General features: G+C 41.3%; 1 protein-coding gene across 2 annotated transcripts in view; it reads left to right on the top strand.

Moving 5' to 3' along the window:
* The first annotated feature begins 7159 nt into the window (after positions 1-7159).
* Positions 7160-23772, top strand: part of PTPRO (protein tyrosine phosphatase receptor type O) — a 161178-nt gene continuing 144565 nt past the window's right edge. For both annotated transcript variants that reach the window (XM_084525241.1, XM_084525240.1), the window contains exon 1: positions 7160-7486. In XM_084525241.1, coding sequence (XP_084381367.1) covers positions 7286-7486 — 201 coding nt within the window. In that variant the 5' untranslated portion in view covers positions 7160-7285. The remainder of the gene's footprint in view (positions 7487-23772) is intronic.

Genomic DNA, 23772 nt, shown 5'->3' with positions numbered 1-23772 from the left:
TATGGTTTTGGCCATATTGAAACAACTAATGGTCTAGGCACAGCTGTCACCTGCGGTGTCATCCCCTTGGTGTTGTGTAAGCAAAGCTGACCGGCGTCTGTCTGGCAGGGCTGAGTGGAGACTGAATGCCCATACAGGCGGGCACTGCTGGCCCAAGTGGTGACGATGTCACAAATATGCTCAGGGGACTCATGCCCGCCCCCTTTGTGATTTCAGCTGCACTGTCAGGGAGAGTTGGTACTGTTTTCAGCTGAAGGCAGCAACCAAAGGCTCTGCTGCTCCTAATTTACTCTGCAGAGTGACCTGACTGACTCTCTCAGGTCTGCTAGCTCCCTTCTGATTTAAGGGACTGTCGAACATGTCAAGGTAGGGACAGCAGGCCATAGGCTGCAGTCTGAGGCAAAAGAGCTGGGCATGGGAATGTGATGTATGAGCTGTGTAGGAGGATTCCTAGAAGTGAAAGTCAAGCTAGGAGAAAAAAGTTTGCTGACTCATCATATCCATCTCTATTAAATTACCTTCCAAAAAAGAAAGTAAATGAGGCATCCTATGTCTGCTGAAGTCAATAATGCAACTCCCATTAGTTTGAGTGTGTGTTAAGTTCATAATTGATGTATCTGGCATATTAATGTGCTAATTTATGTAAACTGGATAGACTGCATATGTTTCCTGAGAGATGATCAAGAGAAAGGAAAGCAGACTTCTTAAGATCTTCTAAGTAGGTATGTAGTGGGCATGAAAATGGAGAGGAAATTCTGTGGAGATTGTTTTAATGTTTACATAATCAAAACCGATTTTGTTTCTTTCCCAAGGTTGGACATTTTTCCAAATACTCTGGAATAAGCCACACATAATGTACAGAAAATGCAAAAATGGAAAAAAGAATCCTCTGTTATATCATTTGTGTTTTATATTTTCTGACCCCCTGAGGTCTTAAAATTTTAAAGAGTGAATTTAAATAGAAAGCATTTTGTATTACCTGGTAAATCTACAGATTTTCCTCCTATTCCCATATAATATTTAAAACTCTCCTGCATCCTGCTATAACCTGCTTTCCTCAGTGATTTCTGCAGCTGAAGTTAAAATACCTGACTGTGCGAATAACATATTTGCCAAAACTCTTTTTTCTCTTCTTTGAATGAAATTCACCCCCTAGGAAGTGAATTATTTGTGAATGGAATGGGATTTTTATGAATAAATATATGATTTAAAGCAACTTGACCCATCCCTACATAGCTGCAGGCCCATTTTCCACAGTGGGCTGCATTTGAAATTGTTTACTCTGAGTACCCAGTAATTGGCATGATTAATCAAAGTGTGTGACCGATTGCTTTAGTCACGTGTTGTTGCCTGATTGATTGGCTGGGATTTTCATGCAGCGGAGGGAAGGTGCTGAGAGACCTTTTTTTCTGCAGGGTGTCTCACTGCAAAGTGGTGATGAAGAGCATGCTGGCAATGTGGTCAGTGCTGGTATCCTGCTGGGCCAGCGATGCTTACCCCATGTACAAGGACCCCAGGAGTAAGGCAGCAGTGCAGGTGATGCTGCAGGACCACAGACTGGTATCGGGTCAAATAGGGCACTGCAGCACAGTAAATGAAACAGTTCTTGTGTCTTAATTTGGACTTAATGTGCAGGTGAATCCTGCTGAATAGACATAACAAATATGACTGCAGACCTCACAAGATCTTTCTTTTTTCTTTGGTGTTGAGGTAGATCTTTGAGATGCTTCTGATCATAGCCTTCTGATTCTAAGCTGTATGAGCTATATGCTTCCCTCATCTGCAAGGTGAGGGGAATAGCTATTCTTATTTCACTGCAAAATGCTTTGATACCTGTGGTTGGAAGGTAGTATGCAGAAGCTAATGTTGTTATCTTTGTGTAGGAAAGAAATATCGCTAATGAGACAAGGCTGCTTGTTGAGGTTGCTTGGGAAATGGGAGAGAAAAGGCACTGATTTAAGGCGTACACATTTATATCAAGATATGGTAACCCCGTGAAGACAAGGAAAATATTTTAGCATAGATGCCAGGAAGAAAAAGTAGGATGTTATCTGTGCAAAATTGCAGCTCCTATTGTAAATTTCTGGGGAGAAAAATGTTTCCTGTAAGTATGACTCAGATTTCTGTGAATCAATAGAGCCTCTGAGTGTCAGAGGCAGTCAGTATATTTTAGAGGAGAAAGGTACTAAAGTCTGTGGCTGACTGGAACGAGTCAGGATCCAGTCTTTCTTTTGGACATTTTTCCTTCCAGTTTTTCTGGGGGGAGATAAAGAACCTGGATGGTTCTGCAATATTAAAGCAGAGGTGGATTTCTTGGGGTAATCCTCAGTAAGATTAATTCATCTTAAGCAGAAAAGATCACTTGACTATTGTTTTTGTTTTTCAGTTTTCTCATAAGGGTGGGGCAGGTGTTAATGACAGCCAGAAATTCCCAAGCTCCCTCTTTCTCTAGTGTGAATGTGCCCTTGACCTGCTCAGATCATGGAGAATTCAGCTATATCTGGAAGGAAATATACAGGCTGTAATACAAAATAAGCACAATTGGAAACAGTAGAATTGTTTTTTTAATTAACTATATCTATTGAGACTTGAAGAACTATAAGAAAAAGCCATTTACTGATAACAGGCAGGGTTGATCAAATATTAAATAGATCACAAAAAACATAAATACATATGAATGTTTTTTTTCTTAATCTAAAACTCAGCTCACAGAAATTTCTCAGGCATTCTGTAGCATCAATTTAAATGTTCAAACAATCTTACTTACTTTTGCGTCTACTAACCTTCTGCAAAAGCAGTTAATTCCATACATTGTTTCTGTGAATATTGCACAGTGTTAAATGAAGGAAGTATCAGAGAAAACATTTTATAAGCTTATTTATGAAGGAAGAGATTCAGTGCCAAAGAGACTTTTGATTTTTTTAATGACCTTTTGTGGTACAGTTCACTGCTCTGTGTTGAAAGACTAATAAGCATTTGGAAGCTCTTCAGGTTGTAGGTTTGAAGTGTGTCAATCATTCTTGTTATGAAAAGACAAATATTAAAAAGCTGTCAACTTGTTTGTTAGGGGGACTGTGGGACATACTTTCAAAAGTCATAGGGCCTGTACTTTTCAAAAAGAAAGCTAAGATAAATTTGCACTTCAATGTCTAAGTGGCAACATATGAACACTATTCCAGCCACCTTTGCACTTGTTTATCATTTTATCCATTGTTGTCACTGAAATGCAAGGACTTTGGGTGAAAATCTATTTTTAAGAAGGATCCACGCTTTTTTGTCTCATAAAAACACTTGCCACTGAAAAAGAGCTTTGCTTCAATACTTCTAGGATAACTTCTAGTCTTTTTTTTTTTTTTTTTTTTTTTTGATAAACCTCATTTCATGCCATGTTTATCTGGACTTGCTGAGGCCTGTAAAGCTTCATATAAATCATGGCTTATACTGCAGCTAAGAAAAAATCACAATTCACAGCTTTTCCCCCTCAGCCAACCAAACTTGGTAGATCTGAGTTTTACTTTGGGGTTTTCAGAGGCAAGGGGAGAATTTACTGTAAACTTGACAGTAAGTCCATGTAAGTTACAAGTAGGAACACTTCTTATAAATGCATAAACAAAGGAAATATCTTAATTTTATGTTTCTCTAATAAGCTAGGGTGATTTATAATGCTGATTCAGTTAGGCTGTTACATTCATTAAGTCGGTGAGTATGAGCAACTACAGACGTTTTAATTCACTGGGTCTGTAATTTGAAGGTAGGGCTCTACCATTGTCACTAGCACAACCTTCGAGTGGTCATGAAAGCTCCCTGAGAAGCTCTTTACAAAGTATCTGTGATGTGGAGTCCTGCTTGTAGGTGGTGCTCTTAAAATGCAGGAGGATTTTATTTTAACGATTTTTGTCTTCTAGCGATCTGCATCCTGTAATACCTTGAAATATCTTTATCATGTTCCTGCATACTGCACATCACAAAATAATTCATCCTCAGATTTTACAGTAAATCTAATGAGCACAGACAGGACTCTGGGAATTTCAGCTGCCTCATAACACTTTGTTATGCACCTTACTGCTAGGTCCCTGTGCTCCAAAATCTGTTTCACCATAATTCTGCCAGGTGGATTTAGAGCGAAACAAAGTCCCTTAAACCTGCTCTAATGCCACCACAGCATACATCATAGTCCTTGAAAAATTAGGAAGACTTCCAAGTATATGCTTATAACATCCACAGAGGGAAAATAGAAGAAGAAATGCTCATAATGCAGCGTACTCTGGCCTGCTTTTTGCCATATTCTTGTTATAATGCTACATGTGACCTATGACAAGTTCTGGGGGAAAAAATCATTTTAGGCCAAATAACCCAAAACACCATATTTTGCTTAAAAACAAACCATGTTTGCCTCCAAAATGGGTTTCCCATTCGAGCGCTTCTCTGCTATCTTTTGACTGTTTGCAAGTTTTTCATTCAAATAAAGAAAATCCAGATTAATTTGCAAAGTATTCAGTTGCTGCTGAATCCTTCCTTCTTTTCCCTCTGGGGCAATGCAATGGTTTGTAGAGCTTTAGGGAGCCTTTTGGCTTGTTGGTGTGTGTTTGACTGGTGGATAAGGCCTTGGAGGTCTTCTGGAGCTTCTGGAATGACCTTGTATCAGTGTCTTTCATTTACTGACTGCTTACAAACACTCACTTGTTGCCCTATTTCTTATTCCTTGAGTAAATGGAAGATATCTCAGCCTCATTTTTATAGCTTTGTTGTTTTATTAATAAGGCTTGCTGTTCTTCTTTAGATGCTAGAAAAAAAATAAGCTTGTCCTCCTTTTTGCTGTTCCTTTTTTTTTTTTTTTTTTTTTTTTTTTTTTTTTTTCCCCTCCCATGTGTTTATTTTTCACACCTCATATTCAGAAAAGAACAACTTCTTTTGCTTCTCCTTCAGATCCTACCTTCCTGCATTCACAAGACTTGCTTGGTGTAACTTCCCAGGTTTCATCTGTTGAAAAAGCCTGGAACCAGCTTTGCCAGCAAGCTAAGGTCTGCTTGTTAGCTTCACTCACATATATCTCCTTTGCCTACTTAGCTGTAGGCTTCCCTTGGCAGGAACAGTCCTACTGCCTTACTTAGCAGAAAACACCTTAACTATTTTTTGAAGGATGCTGTTCCAATACCCAAATTTTCCAAAGCACCTTTTTTTTTTTTTAAGATTGGGTACTCCAGGCCCCCATAATTTAAAAAAGGATATGATTCTTGCATTGTCTTGGCTGTATTTCTCTTTACTGCCACAGCAAGACCTGTCTTAGTATCTCAGCCTTTTATCAAAGTTTTCCTTCCAGAAACACTATTTCTTTCAGTTATCATTCACTTTTTAACTCTGATTCAAATAGTGTTTTCTGAGAGTCAATGCTATACTGTATTCAAACAAGACTGAAGACTAAGATACTTAAAAAGAAAAAAAAAATCCATTATAATTTTAGCACTTGAATATCATAATTGGATGGAATATTGGAGAAGGAAGATTGCATAAAGTATGATCTTAATGTCAAAACTTATTTTACTTAGTAAACAAAAAGTCCCTAGCCTAAAATTCAATCTACAGCTTTTGAGTGCTGATGGCAATCTTAATTTCCTAAAGAAATTCACTCCCCTGTCTTTCAGATAACCTCACTCTTCATCCTAAACCTGTGTGCACTGAAGGAAAATTTATCAATGGTTAACCTTTTGCGTACCAATTTCAGATAATACTCCAAACACAAAATGAGTGACAGCTACCCATGAGAGGCCCATGTCCTTCACTGGTAGTATGGAGAAGGTCTTTTTCTGTCCCCAGCTTGTAAATGAAGATATGAATAGCGTTTTCCTTCTGGAGCTGTGATTTTGGGCTTTGTGCCAGTAGCTACCCAGGACCTAAATTTCTCTTTAATTTTCTGGATTAATCCTCATCAAGTGTGGCAAATCACTGCTTAAGGGCACATTTCAGTGGAAAATAAGCACATCCCTCTCTGCCTTTGGCTACTTTGAAATCCAGCTTCTGTTGACTGAAGATCTAAATTACATGAAAATCAAAAATATGCCACATGTAAGCCAGACAGGTCTCCTGAAACATTAATTCATTATCATCTGATTTAGTAACAATGTTAGAAAACAACTTTGTTGTTGCTCAGTTTAAAGGACATTCCTGCACTAACACAGTAACATACATCTTGCCTCAATGGTTTAGAAATTTTGAAAGCAAACTTGAAATTGTTTCAGCAATTTTTTATTTTTTTGTGTGTGTGTATGTGTTAAGGATAAGTGGTGGCCCAATATTACAGGTAGTGGATCTACACCTGGATCTGAAGTTGCTTTGAAATACAGTGCCCCAGATGCAGCTTTATAGAATGTATGGTCCTATTGTGCTCAGATCAGTATTGGTTATAGCTCAGACAGCTGCACCGAAGATGTATGCTGGTGGGAGTGAGAGAGCAGTCAGTAACAAAAAGCTGCTGATGTAAGGTTTTGATTCTAGAAAGACCATCCTGATATTAGTGGTGGAGTATGTTTTTTTTTTTTCTGTTGTTGTTGTTGTTCTGGGGATGTCTTACTAAGCAAGATTCTTGCAAAGAGGAATAGATTGGCCATCCTCATGGTTATAGATAGCCCCGAACGAGCAACTGAGGGTGGAGGGACGTGGTCTCAGTTTTCTCTGTGTGCCCGTGTAACCGCTGGTCCTGAGCACCTGATGGGATAGGACGAGGCATTACCCCCCACACCCCTTGCAGGCTCAGATTTGAACCTCATTGTTTCCAACCCCTGTGTGTGCCGCTGGTAACCGGGTGCTGACCGCAGCTCCGGGACCCCCGTGCGGGGCTGGGGGTGCCCAGGGAGAGCGGCTGGCTCCGTAGCCCGGCATTTCTGTCCCCCGCTGGCGGGGGGGGACGGAAAGAAGAGGCTGGGCAGGGAGTGCGGGTACGGCTTTGCCCGCTTTCTCTGGGGGCGGGGAAGGCAAGGGAGGCGCGAGAGGAGCGAGGGCGGCGGCTGGGGGCTCGCAGCCCCAGGGGGTCGCCTTTCACCGGGTGGGGACCGCGGGGCCGGGCCGGGCGGGCGGCTCTCCCCACCCCTTCCCGTGCAGCGGCGAGATCGCCAAAACTCCTGGGGGGGAGGGGAGACACCCCCCACTGCCGGCACCGCCGCCTCCTCTTCCTCCTCCTCCCTCTCCTCCTCCTCCTCCTCCTCCCCCCGCCGCAAATCCCAAATAAAAGGGCGGGGGGCGGCAGGATGCGCCGCTCGGCGGGGAGGTCGGCGCCGCCGCCGGCCGCCTGATGCTGCCGCAATTCGCCATTGCCGGGCACGGCTCGGAGCCGGGCAGAGGCAGCCGAGGGACAGAGGCGGGGGGCCGGGGGGCAGAGGAGCAGCAGCCCCCCCCGGCCGGCCGCCCCCCGATGCCCGGCCGCCGCCGGAGGGGAGCCCAGGGGGGGCCGGGGGCCCGCTCCTGCCTCCTCTGGCTCTTTGTGCTGCTGAAGGTAAGTGCCGGGAAGGGGAGGGGGCGCCCCCCACACGTCCCCCCCTACCCCCCCGGGCCGCCTTTGTGTGCTCGGCGGCTCCGCGGAGGCAGGGGCTCGGCCCCGATCGTCCCCGCTTTGTGCTCCCGAGGGGGGCTGGGGAAGCAGGGGCAGCGCAGGCGGTGCCGCCCCTCGCTGCGCGCCCCGACGGACGAACAACCCTCCCAGCCGTGCCCCCGAGGGCGAGCTCCCCAACCCCTCGGGCTGCCTGAAGCCGAGCCCCCCCACCCCCGAAAGCCGCCGCCCCCCGAGTTTCCCGGTGCGCCCCGAGCTGTCCTTCAGCACCGCGGGGCCGCCACGGAGCCAGCCCGGCGCGGCGGGCGCCCCCCTCGGGCTCCTAGGGCCGGCGGCGGCGTCCCCCCCGGGAGAAGCACCGTGAGGAAGGCGCTGACAAAGGCGGGGGGGCCGCTTGCTCGGCTGTTGCAGGATTTAACGCCGCTTTCGGGGGTGCTGCGGTCGGGCTCTGCCTATCTGCTGGGCGCGTCAATTTTTCGAAGTTTTGCTTAATACGGCGAGCTTCGTTTCTCGTGATTTTTTTTTTAATTATTATTAATATCTTTACGTGGTCGATCTTTTAATGGTTCCTTAATCATATTTAATATGCTTCGTGTAACTTCTGAAAGAAAACGCCCAGGCCAGTACTGATTGTCAGCAGCATTGCCCCAAGCCACGGTATTCTGCTCTGCTAAAAACTTTGTTGTATATTTGTCAGTCACTGCTAAGGAAAGCTCTGCAGCTAAGGACCTGACTTTTTGGTCTCTTACAAGTGTGCGTGTTCTATGGAAATCAGCAGGGCTCCCTGTGCGAATGAGAGTTTGCAGGATCATGTCCTAGAACAGCAGTGGTGTCACTCCTAAAATTGACGTTGCATTGACAGAACTATTTAAAGGGAAGCTTTCACAGCATCTGTTCACATATAGTAGTCAACTGTCAGCTGTCTCATGTTCATAACTGCTGAAACATAAATTTATGCAAGATGAAATGTTAATATACCAACAAAATTTTGTTCCCTGGAATTTCATAGTGGTTTTTATTTATTTATTTATTTATTTATTTATTTATTGTGAGAAAGTAAGTCTGGGGACAGCGTGGCCCAGCATAAAGCTGAAGGAGCTGCTGTTAATTTCTGTTCTAGTTTGATTCCTAATACAGAAATGGACACACAGTTTTAAGTAGCTGTTTTAATTATTGTGGTAAAACAAGACAGGAAATAAGTAGTATAAATTTGTAAAATGCTATCTTTGTAAAATAAATCTCAAGAAAAGTGGTAAAGGTTTGAAGGCAGCCAAAGCCTTAGGTTTTCATTTGGTTGGAAAGTAACCATAACTTCTGAACCAGATAAAACAGATCCCATGAGCCAGATGTATCCTCCAGTCTGTAGCTCAAGAAAACCTGGGACTAGAAGGGCAACAAAAGCTGAAGAAAAATGATCATGAGTATTGGCAGAATTTTGTAGCGTTAGAGAAGGTGAAGCTATACCTCAGGATGGAGGTGCATAGTAATGCCATGTGTGACTAGTTTATGATTTTGGTTAGATTGTAAACCTGCATATATTATTTTTTGCAGTGACAAATAATTGAAAATAATTTCAGTACAAGTTATTTCTCTAGTTCTCTGCTGTATTTCTTTATCAAGTTAACATAACTATACTAAATTTATCCAGCCTTGAGTTACTAACTTCCAGGTGAACTATCAATTTAATTTCATTGAGAAAGCAGCTGTATTGAGCTGATGAATCTGAAGTAGGGCAACACTGAGTGTTGTGTGCTTGCTGTTTTAGCATTAGCAGCCCAAATGTCACTTGCTAAGCTGTATCTGCTCGATGTGGCCTTGATGCCCATCTGGCAATTTTTAAAACCACCAGCAAGCTTTGCATAGTGATAAAACTGCTCAAAGCACATTTTTCTATTTCCTCCACATGCTGTGGTTCATGGTGTAAAGCAATAGCACTGGCTTGTTTCAAATCCTGACACTGTCTGCAGTTGCTGGTATAGACAAAGTGAGATCAAACAGTGATGATGCCCACTACGTTCACATGCCTGATTGTTGCCTATGGGCTAGTAATACTTAGTTCTTCTTTTCATGGCACAAATGTTATTCTGTGCTACAGGACAGTACCATAATCTTTTCTGTAAATAACAGCAATATGATCTTGAACCCTTATCATTCTTTTTTTTTTTCAGTGGCTTTCTTATGCAAAGTCTAGTTCAGAAACGAGCAGGAGAAAGGCATTGTTTGTGAGGTCAGCTGTTCATATGGATTTAGAGTACATGGGAGAGGAACAGCATTACATCTTGCTTCAGCAAAAAACTTCCAAGCATTCTGCTGTAGGAGTCTTACTGACTTCATTTATTGCTCTTTTTAAATGGTTCTGTATTCTCCAGTGTTTCAGTCTCTGGATGGCTGGAAGGAATAGTCCTTAGCAGCTTGCTTTGTAATTGCCTCATTTTGGTGTGGCAGAGGCATGGCTGATCACATCTGAAAGGAAAAGCTGTACTTCAGCTAAACAAATAACAGTAAAAAGGACAAGGGGGCTGGTTTTAAACTAGAAGAAGAGAGATTTAGATTAGACTTCAGGAAGAAATTCTTTGCTGTAAGGGTAGTGAGGCACTGGCACAGGTTGCCCAGAGAAGCTGTGGATGCCCCATCCTTGGAGGTATTCAAAGCCAGGTTCGATGGGGCCTTGGCCAACCTGATCTAGCAGAAGGCATCCCTGCCCATGACAGGGGGGTTAGAACCAGATGATCTTTAAGGTCTCTTCCAACCCAAGCCATTCTATGATTCCATTTCCTGGGCCCGCTGATGATCATTTTTCTTTTTTTTTTTTTTTTTTTTTGTTTTCTTTCTCCTTTTTTTTTTTTTGTTGTTGTTGTTGTTGTTGTTGTTTTTATCTTTTCTTACTGCAATCCAGCAAGCTTCCTGTAGTCACATCTACACAGAGCTTCAACCAGATGGAGTTCTGCCCTGGATTATGTGACCAATATGTAAGATATCTCATGCTGTTAGGAGCTTGCACCTCTGTGATTTTGTTTTCTTGCTGTGTTATGTCTGGGGGACAAGGTAGAGTTAAGGGAGAAGCCAAAATCTTAAAAATGCCAAACCTGATGCTGGGACATCGTTTACAATGTGTTATATTTCTAAGAGGATCTGACCAATGTTCTCACTAGGAAATCTTTAAAAAACAGATTGTCCGTGAATGCGCTAACTAGGATGAGTGATACTCATCAGGAAGATTATCTACAAATATGGCGGGGGAGAAGCCATGTTTTATTTCTAGGAGACTGAGGTCTTTGGATAACGGTTCTATATATGCTCTTTAGGCTCTGTATATAATGCAGCAGAACCTTCTTTTTTCTCCTAACAAGGAAAATTTTTCTGTCTAACAGGGTAGATTTTTGTCCACTACTACATCTGTTCATGGAACTTGGTATTGTGAAGTCTAAATTCAGGTTCACATGGATGAAGATGTTCATAGGGATCTAGGTGCTCTGAAACTTCATTCAACACAACCTTACTGATGAAGTAAATGTGGTTTTATTCATGTAATATTCAAGAATGTTTGCATCTAGTGTTAGTAGTCTGAACCAAAGGTCAAACATCAGGATACTGCTTCTTTCTCTGGGAGAAACTGCTTTTTAAGAGAGAGGCTGATTTCACATTTGAGAACCCCCACAATTCACCGCTGTTTTCTCCTGAACAGAAAAGAAATGGACATTTAGAGAATTCTGTTATGGAGTCCCTTTGGAATTTCTTACCTCTCTTAGCAATGCTGACCAAAGCTCTTGTTGAGAAAACGAGTCTGTTTCTTCCTCATGACTGCGTCCTAGCAGTGTCAAAGTAAGCAACTATCTCAATAGTTCATTTGAAAAGCATGCTCTCTTCATAAACATACTTTATTTTTTTCTTTCCTTATTTTTTTTCTTTTTTTTTAATGAATGGTCTTCCTTAGCTCAGAACTTCTACAAGTCAATCTCTACCTTCTTTCATTATTTTCATGAATTATTTTTAGACCAGGGTGGTTCTAAGGGGCAAAGTTAATGAAGAGGATGCTTGGGTGCCAACTCATATTCACAGAGCTGCAGTAAGCACTTGCAAAACCCTCTCTGATGGTGCAATAATCTGCTATTACACTCCAACTTTCTGGTTTCATTGTAGTGAGAGCGTACCATCAAGAAAAGATCTTTCAGGCCTGCAAGGAGGTAAAAGCCCCACACTCAAACTGTAAGAGGTCAAAAAGGCAATTTCTAAATAACATCGCTTCACTTGGGAGCTGCATGTAAGGGTGATTCCTCATTTGGGTTGAGACAGGGACCATACTGAATAAAGACTTGCCTGTTGCCATCCTATGGCTGTTCATTAAGGGGCTCACAGACAACATGCTGACTGAACTTCAGAAGCCAAATTAGTCTCTGCTTTCTGCTGTCATGTTATAGTGTAATCCAGGTGGATCATGAAAAGACCGTTAAATGAGTGTCAAACAAAGTTTTGTCTAAATCTATCTTACTATTCATTTTACTAGATGGTTTCAGTTCTGGAGAAGGGAGCTTTTATTACTTGGCCATATGGGACAGGATGATAAATGTCAAAAAAAAAAAAAAAAAAAAAAAAGCTTTGGAAATAAGTACTTTTGCTGAACAATTTAAAAGGATCATAGTTAACTTTGCATATTCTTTAAAAATTATTTGCCTTTTCCCCCGGAGAAGTATATATCTTTATCATCATAAGCACTCATCCTATAGTAAATTAGTGGCTGTACTTCCATGACTCCAGATTTTAAATATTCCATTCTTGCAGTAAAATGTAACTGGCTGCAAAGTAAAGAAAAAAAATCACTTTGATAAATGTAAAAATGTCTTAAAATTAAAGTCTTTACACAGAATTTACTACATGGGTTTATGTAGTTCTAGGATGACAAACTGTTCAATAAATATTCAAAGACTGAGAAAAGAAATGGACGTTCATTAAGGTAAGCTGGTCCATTTCATTACTTGTATAGTGGTAAAAAGGAGCTGTCGTGCCAGTCTATTTTTGTCCATTCTTCTATTTCCAGGCCTGAGTTAGTTATCTGATAGGGAAAAAATTCAGGGGAAAATATCCAGTATGGAGGGATTCTGTCTGAAAGAATATTGGAGGAGATTTAGGTTGCAGTCTCATCTGTGACTCATCCAAAGTTAGTGAGTTGCTGCCATTCGAGATAAACCATTATCATCCTTCTTTTACTGGATCACAGCCATTGTGCTCCTGAAGACCTTAGGCATTGCACAACAAAAAATTAGGAGCACAAGTGAAGCTAAGTATTAATCTTGAGCAAGTAGGTGCAATACTGGATGCTGCATACCTACCTTTGAAATGTCACTGTTGGAGTCAGCACTTGGCTGGACATTTTGCCTTTTCCATTGGAGGCACTTAAATTCCAGAAAACAACACTTAGGGCAGAAAAGTTTTTCTGACTTAGGGCAGAAAAAGTGAAGAGAATGGTTTATTGATGCTCTGCACACAAAAGCCATTATGACTTTTCTATTAAGCTTCCATCAATGTATAGCTGAAAAGCGAGGAATCTTTATGAAAGAAATGTGGCAACATGTACTAGCTGCCACGTGCGCAATGCATAACAGATGAATAGAGAATGGGAGATAACTGAAACAGAAAGGTTACCTTGCTTTTCAAAGCACTGTGTGATCTTGAATGAATACAACCAGTGAAGGGAACAACTCATAAGGAAGAAGACTGCTATCTTTACAGTAAGCCAAATGTGATGCACAGTGTTTCGTTTCTGGAACCCCTTCATTTTTATGCAAGGAAATTACTGTTGCTTTTTAAATGAAGGAGTTCCAGAAATAAAATGATATGCATCATGTCTGGCTCACAGTAAAGATAGCACATTGTACCACAGCAAAAGTAGTATGTGCTGTGCTCAAATTGCTGTGGTTATCTTTGCATTCCGTTTAGTCAGATGCATGTGTTTGGAGAAGAAATACTTTACAGTAAACATCAGTGATAGGCAAGTTGGTGACACAGTTGATAGTAACATGGAGGAGAGCTAGCAGGTAATAAGCTCAGCTTTCAGTATGCTGATCTTGAGATGACGGCATGGACAAAAGGAGAGAATGTGGGTTAGGAGCTGTAACTGAGAAGAAAACATAATATTGGGGTGGAAAAGTGTGAGTGGGATGTCTAAGCATGGGGATTGAGCAATTCAGAGCAGCTGAATGGAGGTAACAAAAGTCAACAACTCTCTGCTAGTAGTTTAGGCAAAAGTCAACAACTCTATGCTGTTTTAAGTCAGTCAGAGATTTAACATGTGATGTAGCTGCTTGGCAGATAGGAAGCTCTTGGAGGAAAACAAACAACAAAATAAATCAACCAACCAACCAAGAAAAATCAAAACAAAACAAACAAAAAACAACCACCAAACATCTAAATTCCTTTTGAAGTACTTTGGGATAAACAGATAATTTTGCCTGTCAATCTAACAGTTATGATTTTGATGTGATTGGGCCTCCGTGCTCTTTAGGAGGTAGAGGCATGGGTCTTGTAGTTGGGTCAGCAGCACTTGAACAAACCATGGCTGCTTTGTGTGTTATAAACCTGCATGTCCCATGTGTAGTTATGGTGACTTCCAACTATCTATTGCATAGGAAAAGGGTCTTTGGGAAAAGAAAGCTAGGTTCTGTTCACTAAGTCATCAACTAGATTAGAAACTCTTTCAATGTTAAGAGCTTTTTAATCATTTCCTTTTAAGCTAGACTCATCTTAAAATCAACCAAAGAGCTCCTCTTTGAGGCTGAGAGGAGTCCCCAGAGCAGACAACAAACCATCCCAGTTGTCATGTTACCTTTGTGTAATTTGCTGTTTGGCACGTGTGTTATCCACACTCAAGCTATTCAGGGTCATTTACTCTTTCTTCACATAGAAGCCATTTTAATATGTAAAGTCTTTTCATTAACCTGTCAGACAAGAAGAAAGGGTCTAGTTCCCATTCCATTTGCAAACAGCAAAGAAACTTTAAATTCAAGTAAGAAAAAACAATGTAACAAAAAAAAATATATATATATATAATAAAATGTGGTGAGGAACAGTAGAGAGCTTTGGTAGAGGGGGGAAAAAAGACCAGAAAGAATGCTAATTAGTGTTTTCCCAAAGTACTGAAAGGCAGATTTAATAAAAATGAACATTTTCCAACAGCAATGAAATTAATTTATTTATTATTTGCTTAGCACTCCTGTGCCTAGCTTTGTTCTATATGCAAAATATCTGCAGGCTCTGCCTGAAGTCTGAAAGATAGACACATCAAAATAAGGATGCTTTAGATTAAGCAAGAAGTGATTATCACATATGCCAGTTGCTGGTATTCTCCAAGGGGCAGTATACCTTCCAAATAGAAGTAAGTCACAATTGCTTACCCCAGGAGCTGAGTAGAGGTGTTGTTTTTTTTTTTTTTTTTTTTTTTTTTTTCTGCTTTTGTTTCTATTGATTTCTACAGGATGTTGCTCATCAGAGCTTCTGGACATTTACATCAGTTTAAAACATGAAAAAATAATTAATAATCAATATGACTTTAATCCCTTCTAAAGGAACCCATTAACCTACACAAAAATGCTCTAGCTTGCAATAGTATCATGAAAGTAACTGTAAGCAAGGCAAGAGATGAAAGACAGAAACATCACTTGGAAACCTTTTTCTTTTTTTTTCTTTTTTTTTTTTTGAGAACTTCTATTTAAAACAGAGAACATAGCTAATATTTTATGGCTGTCTGCTTATTGTACGTTAGGAGGTTTGTCTTTTAATAATTTTATTTCTCTAATTTAGCTGCCCCTTCCTAATCTTGGACTGGTATTATCTTGAGTCATCAGTGTCCACTTCTGAGGAAAAGATTATGATGTCACAAAATCAATACTGGAGGATTCTATATTGTAATCCCTTTTCAGGGAAGTCCATTAAATCAATGCATCTCCTTCTGTGAGTAGGGGCTGCAGAATCAAGCCCTCTAATTTTGCTGTGTGAAGGAGTAAGAGCAGATGGGATGGGATTTTTACATAATTAACTAGCAGTTATTAAATACAATGAGAAAAATTATGATGTTTTCTGAAGAATAAAAGGATACATAGTGAATACTTAAGTGTATGTAAAAATTACCATTGGTATAAAATTCTGGTGGATTACAACATAATGTGTTAAATCAAAAATACTTTTTTATTTTTAAATCTCTTTTTTGAAAACCAGCTCAAGACTCCATAGGCTACAAAGTCCTGCCAGGTTTCCTCACCAGCATTGTAGGAAAATATGAAAGCTACAGAATGATAACGCACCATATAGTGTCACCAGCATTTAAGAGAAATGGAGACACTCCATGAATATGGATAATAATGTTGTGATTTCATCTAATGTTCATGTGCAACACTGACCTCTGTTAGCTGGAACCAGAACTGCTGGGCTGCCTCTAATTCTCATGATGCTGGGAGCTATGAGAGAGTCTACTGTGCTTCTGGGAATGTATCCAAAGTCCAAACAAAGTCAATAAATGTCTTTCTGTTGCCTAAAATGGGCTTTGGATCAAGCTGTAGCAGGAAGATCTGCAATCTCTGCCAGGTGATACCATGAAGCTTGACATACATCACAGAGCTAGCCATAATGCACCAGTGACCTTGGGCTTGCTGCAGTGTCAGTAGCGCAAACTGCAGACCACAAGATTGTTTTGATTTTTGGAATTTAAAAGTTTAATAGCTGAAACTCCAATTTGGATAAATCTTAAACAGGCTTTTCTCTTAGGGAGTAGCTGTATTGACAAGAATCGGTGTGTTGTAATCCAGCCGCTGGAGCCAGTGTAAGAGGAGCACACTTGAATGCTTCTGTTCTTAAAAGAGGAGCTTCTTTGCAGGAAACTTAAGTTATACAACTAGCACTAGACCAAAAAAAATAGGGTGTTTTCTTTTTTTAGGCAGAGCCATCAGTATCTTCTTCCTCTTCCTCAGCCTATTTCAGGGACAGCTCAAATAAGAGTTCTGGTTTAAGTTAATTTAAACACAGCCACTTGCCGGCATTGCAGCAAGATATATGGATGAATGAAAAACAAGTTCTTGATAAAATACCAGGTACATACTCAAAAACGGATCTGATAGCGCAGCTGTTTCCTTTCTCTTTAATAGGCTAGTGCAGTCAAAAAAGTGACCCCCAAAACAAACGATAAGATGGGGGTGTTTGAACTTCAGAACATGAACTTCTATCCTGCTGTGCTCAGGATACACCTTGTAGGTAAAGCCAACCATTATTTCCCAGACTCTTTCACATACTTGGTTTTCCTTCCTTATATTTTATCTTTAATGACCTGAACTTTGCAGGAGGCGTCTTGCAAAGCAATGTGCCAGAGACCACTTGACAGTGGCAGGCATGCTTGATTCTGAGACCAAAGGGTTTTTATGTGGTTGCAGGCTATTGGATACCAGCTCTTCTCAGTAAGTGTTACTACACCAGGTGATGGACATCAGCCAGTCAGGAAAGCAGTAAGTGTCCAGGTTGAGGAAATAAACTCTGAAGTGTCCCTTACATGGTGCATAAGCATTCAGCTTGGAGCAGAGGTAGAATGCATTCCTTGTGGTCTCACCAGCATGACTAGAATAGTTGTAGCTGATCTTATTTCATTCCTACTATAAGGTTGTTTGAGGACATTATGAGGTTAAGAGTTAAAATGGAAAATAAATAAAGCATTTTGAAAAATGCCAGAGCATATCTTGGAGGCTTTGTCTGTCCCAATTACACATGGTTAATTCTGCATCTCTTTTCTTTTTGTAGCTAACCTTTAGTAAAGAAATGGCCTGTTTGGGGGTTGACTTTTCTAATAGTATTTTGTAAAGACTGTACAGGGTCAACTGTTCATTGTCAATGTGTACTGTGGGAGAAACTGACCTCCTGATTAGGGTGTTACAGTTTCCAAATTATTGGTTTTCTTTATTTTTTTTTTTTTTCCTCCTGAAGATATAGACTTGTTGCCCTTATAAGTTCCTTATGAGTACTAGTTGTACGATTAAAATATATGAGAGCTGTAACTGTTGGGATCAATCTTGCCATTGAAATGTCTAGAATAATGTAATATGGTTTTCTAAGCTGGGGGTTCATCATCTATGCATTTGTGCCTGCTGTTCTTTATGGTTTATGGTCTCATCTGGTGCTTAGCAGAAAAGAGCCTAATTTCCTCATGTTTATCCCCAGTGCAACTGCCTACTGTGCTGAGAGTCAACAACGTAGCACAAGCAGGCTTGCAGCAAGCAGTCCTGGCTTTCCTTGCTATAGATAAGGACTGTATGTAGGACTGCCTGTAAATGAAGGGATGAGGGCACAAGTCAAAAACATGAAATGAATCTTTAAAATAAATATATATATTTATTAAAAATAGTGAGACACATATCACTGCCATGTTATAAGCTGGTTGTGGTTTGGTTGGATATCGTTGGACAGCTTTGTTTTGCTGCTTATGTTTTGGGCTGTCTCATGGAAGTCTTCTGGCTGGCTTTAAGCTGGTAGTAACGCTGATGTTCCTATTCCCACTGCATAGCTGGGAGGGCACATTCACCATCTATGGCCTGCAAGGAAAAGGGGAGCAAGAGGCTGCAATGAGCTGGTTGAAAAAAACAGGCAATTCAGAATTGTCCCTTGGTTGACAGCAAAATAGCAAATGGCATGGTACAGAGCAGGGTTGCTGGTGCTGTGAGAGGATGTAGGGACATGTGAAACTGTTTAGAGCCATGGAGTAATTTAGGCTCAAAGGGATGCCTGGAGACCATCTGGGCCAATACCAGTCCCAAAGCAGGGCCAGTGTGTCAGGGACTCAGGGCTGTGACAGATGAGTTTTAAGTATTGGCAAGGACAGAGACTGCACCACGTCTCTTGATGACCTTCAGGGGCTCCAAATGAAATGAATGATAGTCAATTAAACTTCTTTAAAAATCATGGATTGGGACTTGAAAGAACATGAAACTGTCTTATTAACCTGAATATTTTTTTTTTAATCATTTAAAAAATTCATTTTAGGTTATCTTTCTTTGTAGAATTTGAAGCTCTGGTTTACAGTCACATTCACTTCTGCTGAAGTCTGCTGATTTTGTTACGTTCTCTTGCTCCTTGGAGCTTGAGCTTTAAATATAACATCAAGGATAAAGTTCTTAGTGCTGTCGTTGTTAGAATGTGCCTTAATTATCACTTAAACTTTCTGCAGAGTCAGGCAGGTATCTGCCATCACTGCACATTCATTTCACGGGTTCACATTTCTTAAGAAGGATTTTTTTTCTTCCTCTGACTTACATTTCTGGGAGGAGAATCACTGTTTTATATGTTTTACAAGTTTGATTCTTTAGCATGCAGGAAAACATTAAAGCTTCACTGCAGGGATACTGCTGAGTGACGTGAGTTAACAGGTTTTGGAGCAGGGCTGTCCTCTCTGTCCTGGCTGGTTTAGTGCTGAAGTAAAGAAATCAGTCATCACTATGTGCAGTTAAAGAAACATGCAAAAAAAAAAAAAATCAAGATGGAAAAATATATATCTAAAGTGAATATGTGGAATCAGTTCTGGAAATTTCCCTAACACTTTTTGTATTGATAACTGAACCACTGCTCCTAAATTCAATACAAGATTAAAGGTACTCAATACAGTTAATGAGCTCCAAAGGAACTGTTACTTTGGACTGTAATTACAGTTTCTGCTGCCTGACTCTGCATCTCATTAGCATTTTATTACTAATGATTTGTTATGTCAGAGGGGAGGATGAGTTTGGTGATTCATTAGCATTTTCACAGATTTTGCCAAGAAATTATGGGAGCTCATACTTTCAGATGTTTATTTGTCCATGCTAGAATACAGATTCCTTTATTCTGCATCCTGTTTTTTTTTTTTTTTTCTTAAATAATAATAATAATAATAATAATAATAATAAAAAAAAAAAACTAAACCATACTCCCACCCCAGGAGTAACAAGCCACTAAGGTGGCTGCTGCTCTGTTGTCCTCACTTTCTTCAGTTCTGTTCCGGGACTCCTGTTTTTTAAACAGTGTCACTGCAAAAAAGCTTTTTGCTTATAGTTTTAAAAAGTCAGATCTTCCAGTGAAGAACACAAAATCTTATTTTACAGTTCTCAAAAAAATAAACAAAACAAACAAACAAAACCCCTCACATATAATGTATTGGATAGGCAAAATGATGCATTTTCCCTGAAGACTGTACAATGCCAGATTTAATTTATTTTGGGAAGAAAAAAAAATTATTCTGTGGAATGTGCTTGCCACTTGTGAAGTAGAAGTGTCAGCAGGAAGTGTGAAGATATCCTGCAGAACAGAGCTTACACAGAATGAGATGAGTTTATAGAAAGAGGCAAAACCACTGTACCTCTTTATATTTAGCATAAAATAAATGGATAGAAGGGATTTCAAGATGTCACACACGGCCAAGAGCGGATCAGCTGTGCTCAGACTATGGGTTCAGAAAGTTCGGTTCTCTAATCCCAGCTCTCTTCAAAGCTAGATTTAGCTGTGCTAGTCTCTCTGCCCTATTAAGAAAGGAAGGTGGTGAGAAAGAAGAGACCCCAAGGCTGCAGTGCATGATGCTGTGCCCAGCAGAGCTACAGGGCATGTGGGAAAGGGGCTTCCGGTTGGCGTGGCACAGAGCCCCTCACTTGCAATGCAATTTAAATGCACAATTTCAGCTGATATTAGTAATTCAGAAAACTTATAAATAATTTAAATGGTGATGGTTGGACAATTTCATTCCATGTGGATACAGGACTTTCACATTACTCATTTTCCACAGTGCATTGTTTCTTTGTGTCTTTTGCAACTTCAGAGAACGAAGTCTAGTAATGTCAGATCATGCCTAGTATTGACCCTTCACAGCTTTGTCTGGAAACACTGCTCCCTATTCCTACAGATGCCCAGTGTGGATATTGTGGTGATGCTGAAAAGTCCCCTGCATTAGGTGATGAGCACCAGTCAGAAGGAGGGGAAGCAGATGTGCTGCAGAGATGTCTGCATCCCACAACCAGGAATGCATGCGCTATGTTAAGAAGACTAATAGAGGGTGTCCCCTTCTGCCACATGATAAATCCATCTCTTTGCTGTCAAAAGTGGTTGAAGAATGGGAGCTTTGGGATTTTTCTCCACTGAAATGGTCTGGTCTCATTTATCTCCTTTCCCCTTTGTGTATTGGCATATTCCTTCTCTGCAAGTATTTATCCAAAGTCTTTACTTGGTGTGTTGGGCTAAAGGTCATATCAATTTTTTTCTCCTCTCCTTTTTTTTCCCCTCTAGTCTCTGTTTTGAAAGATGTCAAACTAGATGACTGATGATTTCTTCTGATGCTAGAAGGCCTTCACAAAATGCATATTAGGGTTTAGCTTTTTTTTTTTTTTTTTTTTCCCCTCTGTATCTCAGTATTTTCAATTTGTATGCAGAGCCATCCTCTTGCCATGAACTCCTATGCCCAGAGCTGAGGATTATGTTCTTATCCAACATATGTACTTAGCCTGAAATGCTAAATCTGTGCTACTAGAGGAATAGAAAGACATTATGGCTAAAGGAGCTATGTCAAAGTAACCAGTGAGATCAAACTATAAATTGTTTTTGGTGAGAGGCAGGATAAAGATATTCACTGAATGTTTGAATCTCCCTACTGGCACTAACTCATACATTTAAATATTGTTATTCTGATTTTGAGGTATGAAACAAATATATTCTTTTGCTTAAAAAAGAAATAAAAATCAGTTTTGTGACAGTGATGGAGGAGTCCCTGTGGATGCCATTTTCCAAGGCTTGGAGAGGTTAGCAGTCACCAAATTTTGGGAGCTTGTAGCACAGGGACTGTAGAAACAGAGGGCAGCAGTGGCATAGTGAATGTGGACCATTCCTCACACCTTCATTCATCCCTGGTAGCCCAGGAGAAGTACTTGCAGGGCTCAACCTACTGGTTTCCCTGTCGTGAGCTGTCCCTGTTACAACAGCCACATTTGAATAAGAGGAGGAGAGGGCACAGAATACCGCACCTGGCTTTGTAACTGTCCCCATAGTATGCCAGGAATTGCCTGCTGGTGTTGGCTGTTAACATATACAGGTGCACTGCAAGGATGGCTTCAGCACGGTGGTGGGAACCTGCCTGGGAGGACCCCTCTGCCTGTATGTCCCAGTCTTGCCTGTTCATGTGCCACACCAAGGCAGGCTTGCTAACATCACCTTGCTAGCAGAGCTCCTCCATGCCTGTAGTTCTGTTGAGGAGAAGGGTGCTCTATCTTCATGTTAGCAGAGAAAGATTACAGAATCACAGAACTGTAGGGGTTGGAAGGGACCTCAAAAGATCATCGGGTCCAACTCCCCTGCCAAAGCAGGTTCCTCAGAGCAGGCTGCCCAGGTAGGCGTCCAGACAGGCCTTGAATATCTCCAGAGAAGGAGACTCCACAACGTCCCTAGGCAGCCTGTTCCAATGCTCCATCACCCTCACTGTGAAGTTCTTTCATGTTAGTGCGGAACTTCCTGTGCTTTAACTTGCAGCCATTGCCCCTTGTTCTATCCCCACAAACCATTGAGAAGAGGTTGGCTACATCCTTCTGTCCCCCACCCCTCAGGTATTTATACACACTGGTGAGATCCCCTCTCAGTCTTCTCCAGGCTGACCGAGGTCTCTCAGCTTTTCTTCATAGGGAAGATGCTCCAGGCCCCGTATCATCTTTGTGGCCCTCTGCTGGACTCTTTCCAGGAGATACCTATCTTTCTTGTACCGGGGAGCCCAGAAATGGACACAGTACTCCAGGTGAAGCCTGACCAGGGCAGAGTAGAGGGGGAGGATCACCTCCCTTGACCTGCTGGCCACGCTCCTTTTAATACACGCCAGGATCCCATTAGCCCTCTTGGCCACAAGAGCACAGTGCTGGCTCATGGTCAACCTGTCGTCCACCTGGACCCCCAGGTCCTTCTCCTCAGAGCTCCTCTCCAGCAGGTCGTCCCCCAGCCTGTACTGATACTAGATGCAGCTTTTCTAGCTGGAGACAAGGTGGCAACACCATGCTTTCAGTTGGTTCTTTCTCTTTGAGGTTATTTGAGGGAATGGTCTCAAGTTGCACAAGAGGAGGTTCAGGTTGGAAATGAGGAGACAGTTCTTCTCAGAAAGAGCAGTCAGGCATTGGAACAGGTTGCCCAGGGAGGTGGTGGAGTCACTGTCCCTGGGGGTGTTTAAGGAAAGGTTGGACATGGTGCTTAGGCACATGGGTTAGTGGGTAATATAGGTGGTAGGGGGTAGGACCAGATGATCTTGCAGGTCTTTTCCAACCTTAATGAGTATATGATTTTTCAGGAGGAAGTAGATGCTGTGTCCTCCTCGGCAGTGTGCCTGATCTGTGCTGATGCATCCATCACTGATATGCAGCCAGTGCCAGCCATAGAGGAACTGCTATGGTACCTCAGCACAGATGTTTTCTGAGGGCTTGTGTTCCAGTTCACGCTGTCACATCATCATACCAGAGTGTTGACTGGTACCTACAATGCTGGTGGGGAGCTTAACAAAGGATAAGCTACAGGCTAATCTTGTGAAAGCAGGGCTCTGTGCTGGAGGGGAAGAGGAAGAGCAGCATTTTGTTTGAGGGTTAAAAATAAGTCCTAAAAAAATGCAAAAACAATGAATCTTTTCCCTTCTGTTTCTCTCATGAATTAAATACTATTTTTTTACAGTAATGGCAGAGTGTGTGGATGTTTTATTTATTAATTCTGTGCAAAAAAAAAAAAATAGTTTGAAGGATGGGTCTTCTGAATGCTTGAGAAGTAAAACAACAACTTGAATTGACCAACAAAATATACTTTGTAGTTCTTGTTAAGACAGAAAAGCTCAGGCAGCTTCTCAGCAAATAATTCATTTCTCCAGAAAGAACACTTCAATCCCAAGCTTTCAGTCCTCTTTAAGTATAAGAAAAATAGAGGGAGGAATGCTCAGATGTGTATCTTTTTCAAATAATAAAATGCTAGCCAATTTCTCACACTTATCCTTTCTAGTGTTTGTCCCCTGGCTATTGTTTCCTCATCCTCTTTCTTCTCCAGCCTGCTTTTTACCCTTCTACTTCACCTCTGCTCTCCTCTCATGCTGCTCAGCAATGGTTCCCTTCCACTGGCACTTCACTCTGCTGGAGTCTGCAGGGCTCCAGCATCAAACACACCCTCCTCAGCTCACTGGCAGCACCACCTTTCTGAAGTATTTTGCTTTCCTCTCGAAGTATGTGAAGTTATAT

Source organism: Aythya ferina (assembly GCF_964211825.1).
Source record: "Aythya ferina genome assembly, chromosome: 1".
Classification (NCBI taxonomy): domain Eukaryota; kingdom Metazoa; phylum Chordata; class Aves; order Anseriformes; family Anatidae; genus Aythya; species Aythya ferina.
Note: the sequence above shows the minus strand (reverse complement) of the source record. Positions and strands in the feature narration are given on the sequence as shown.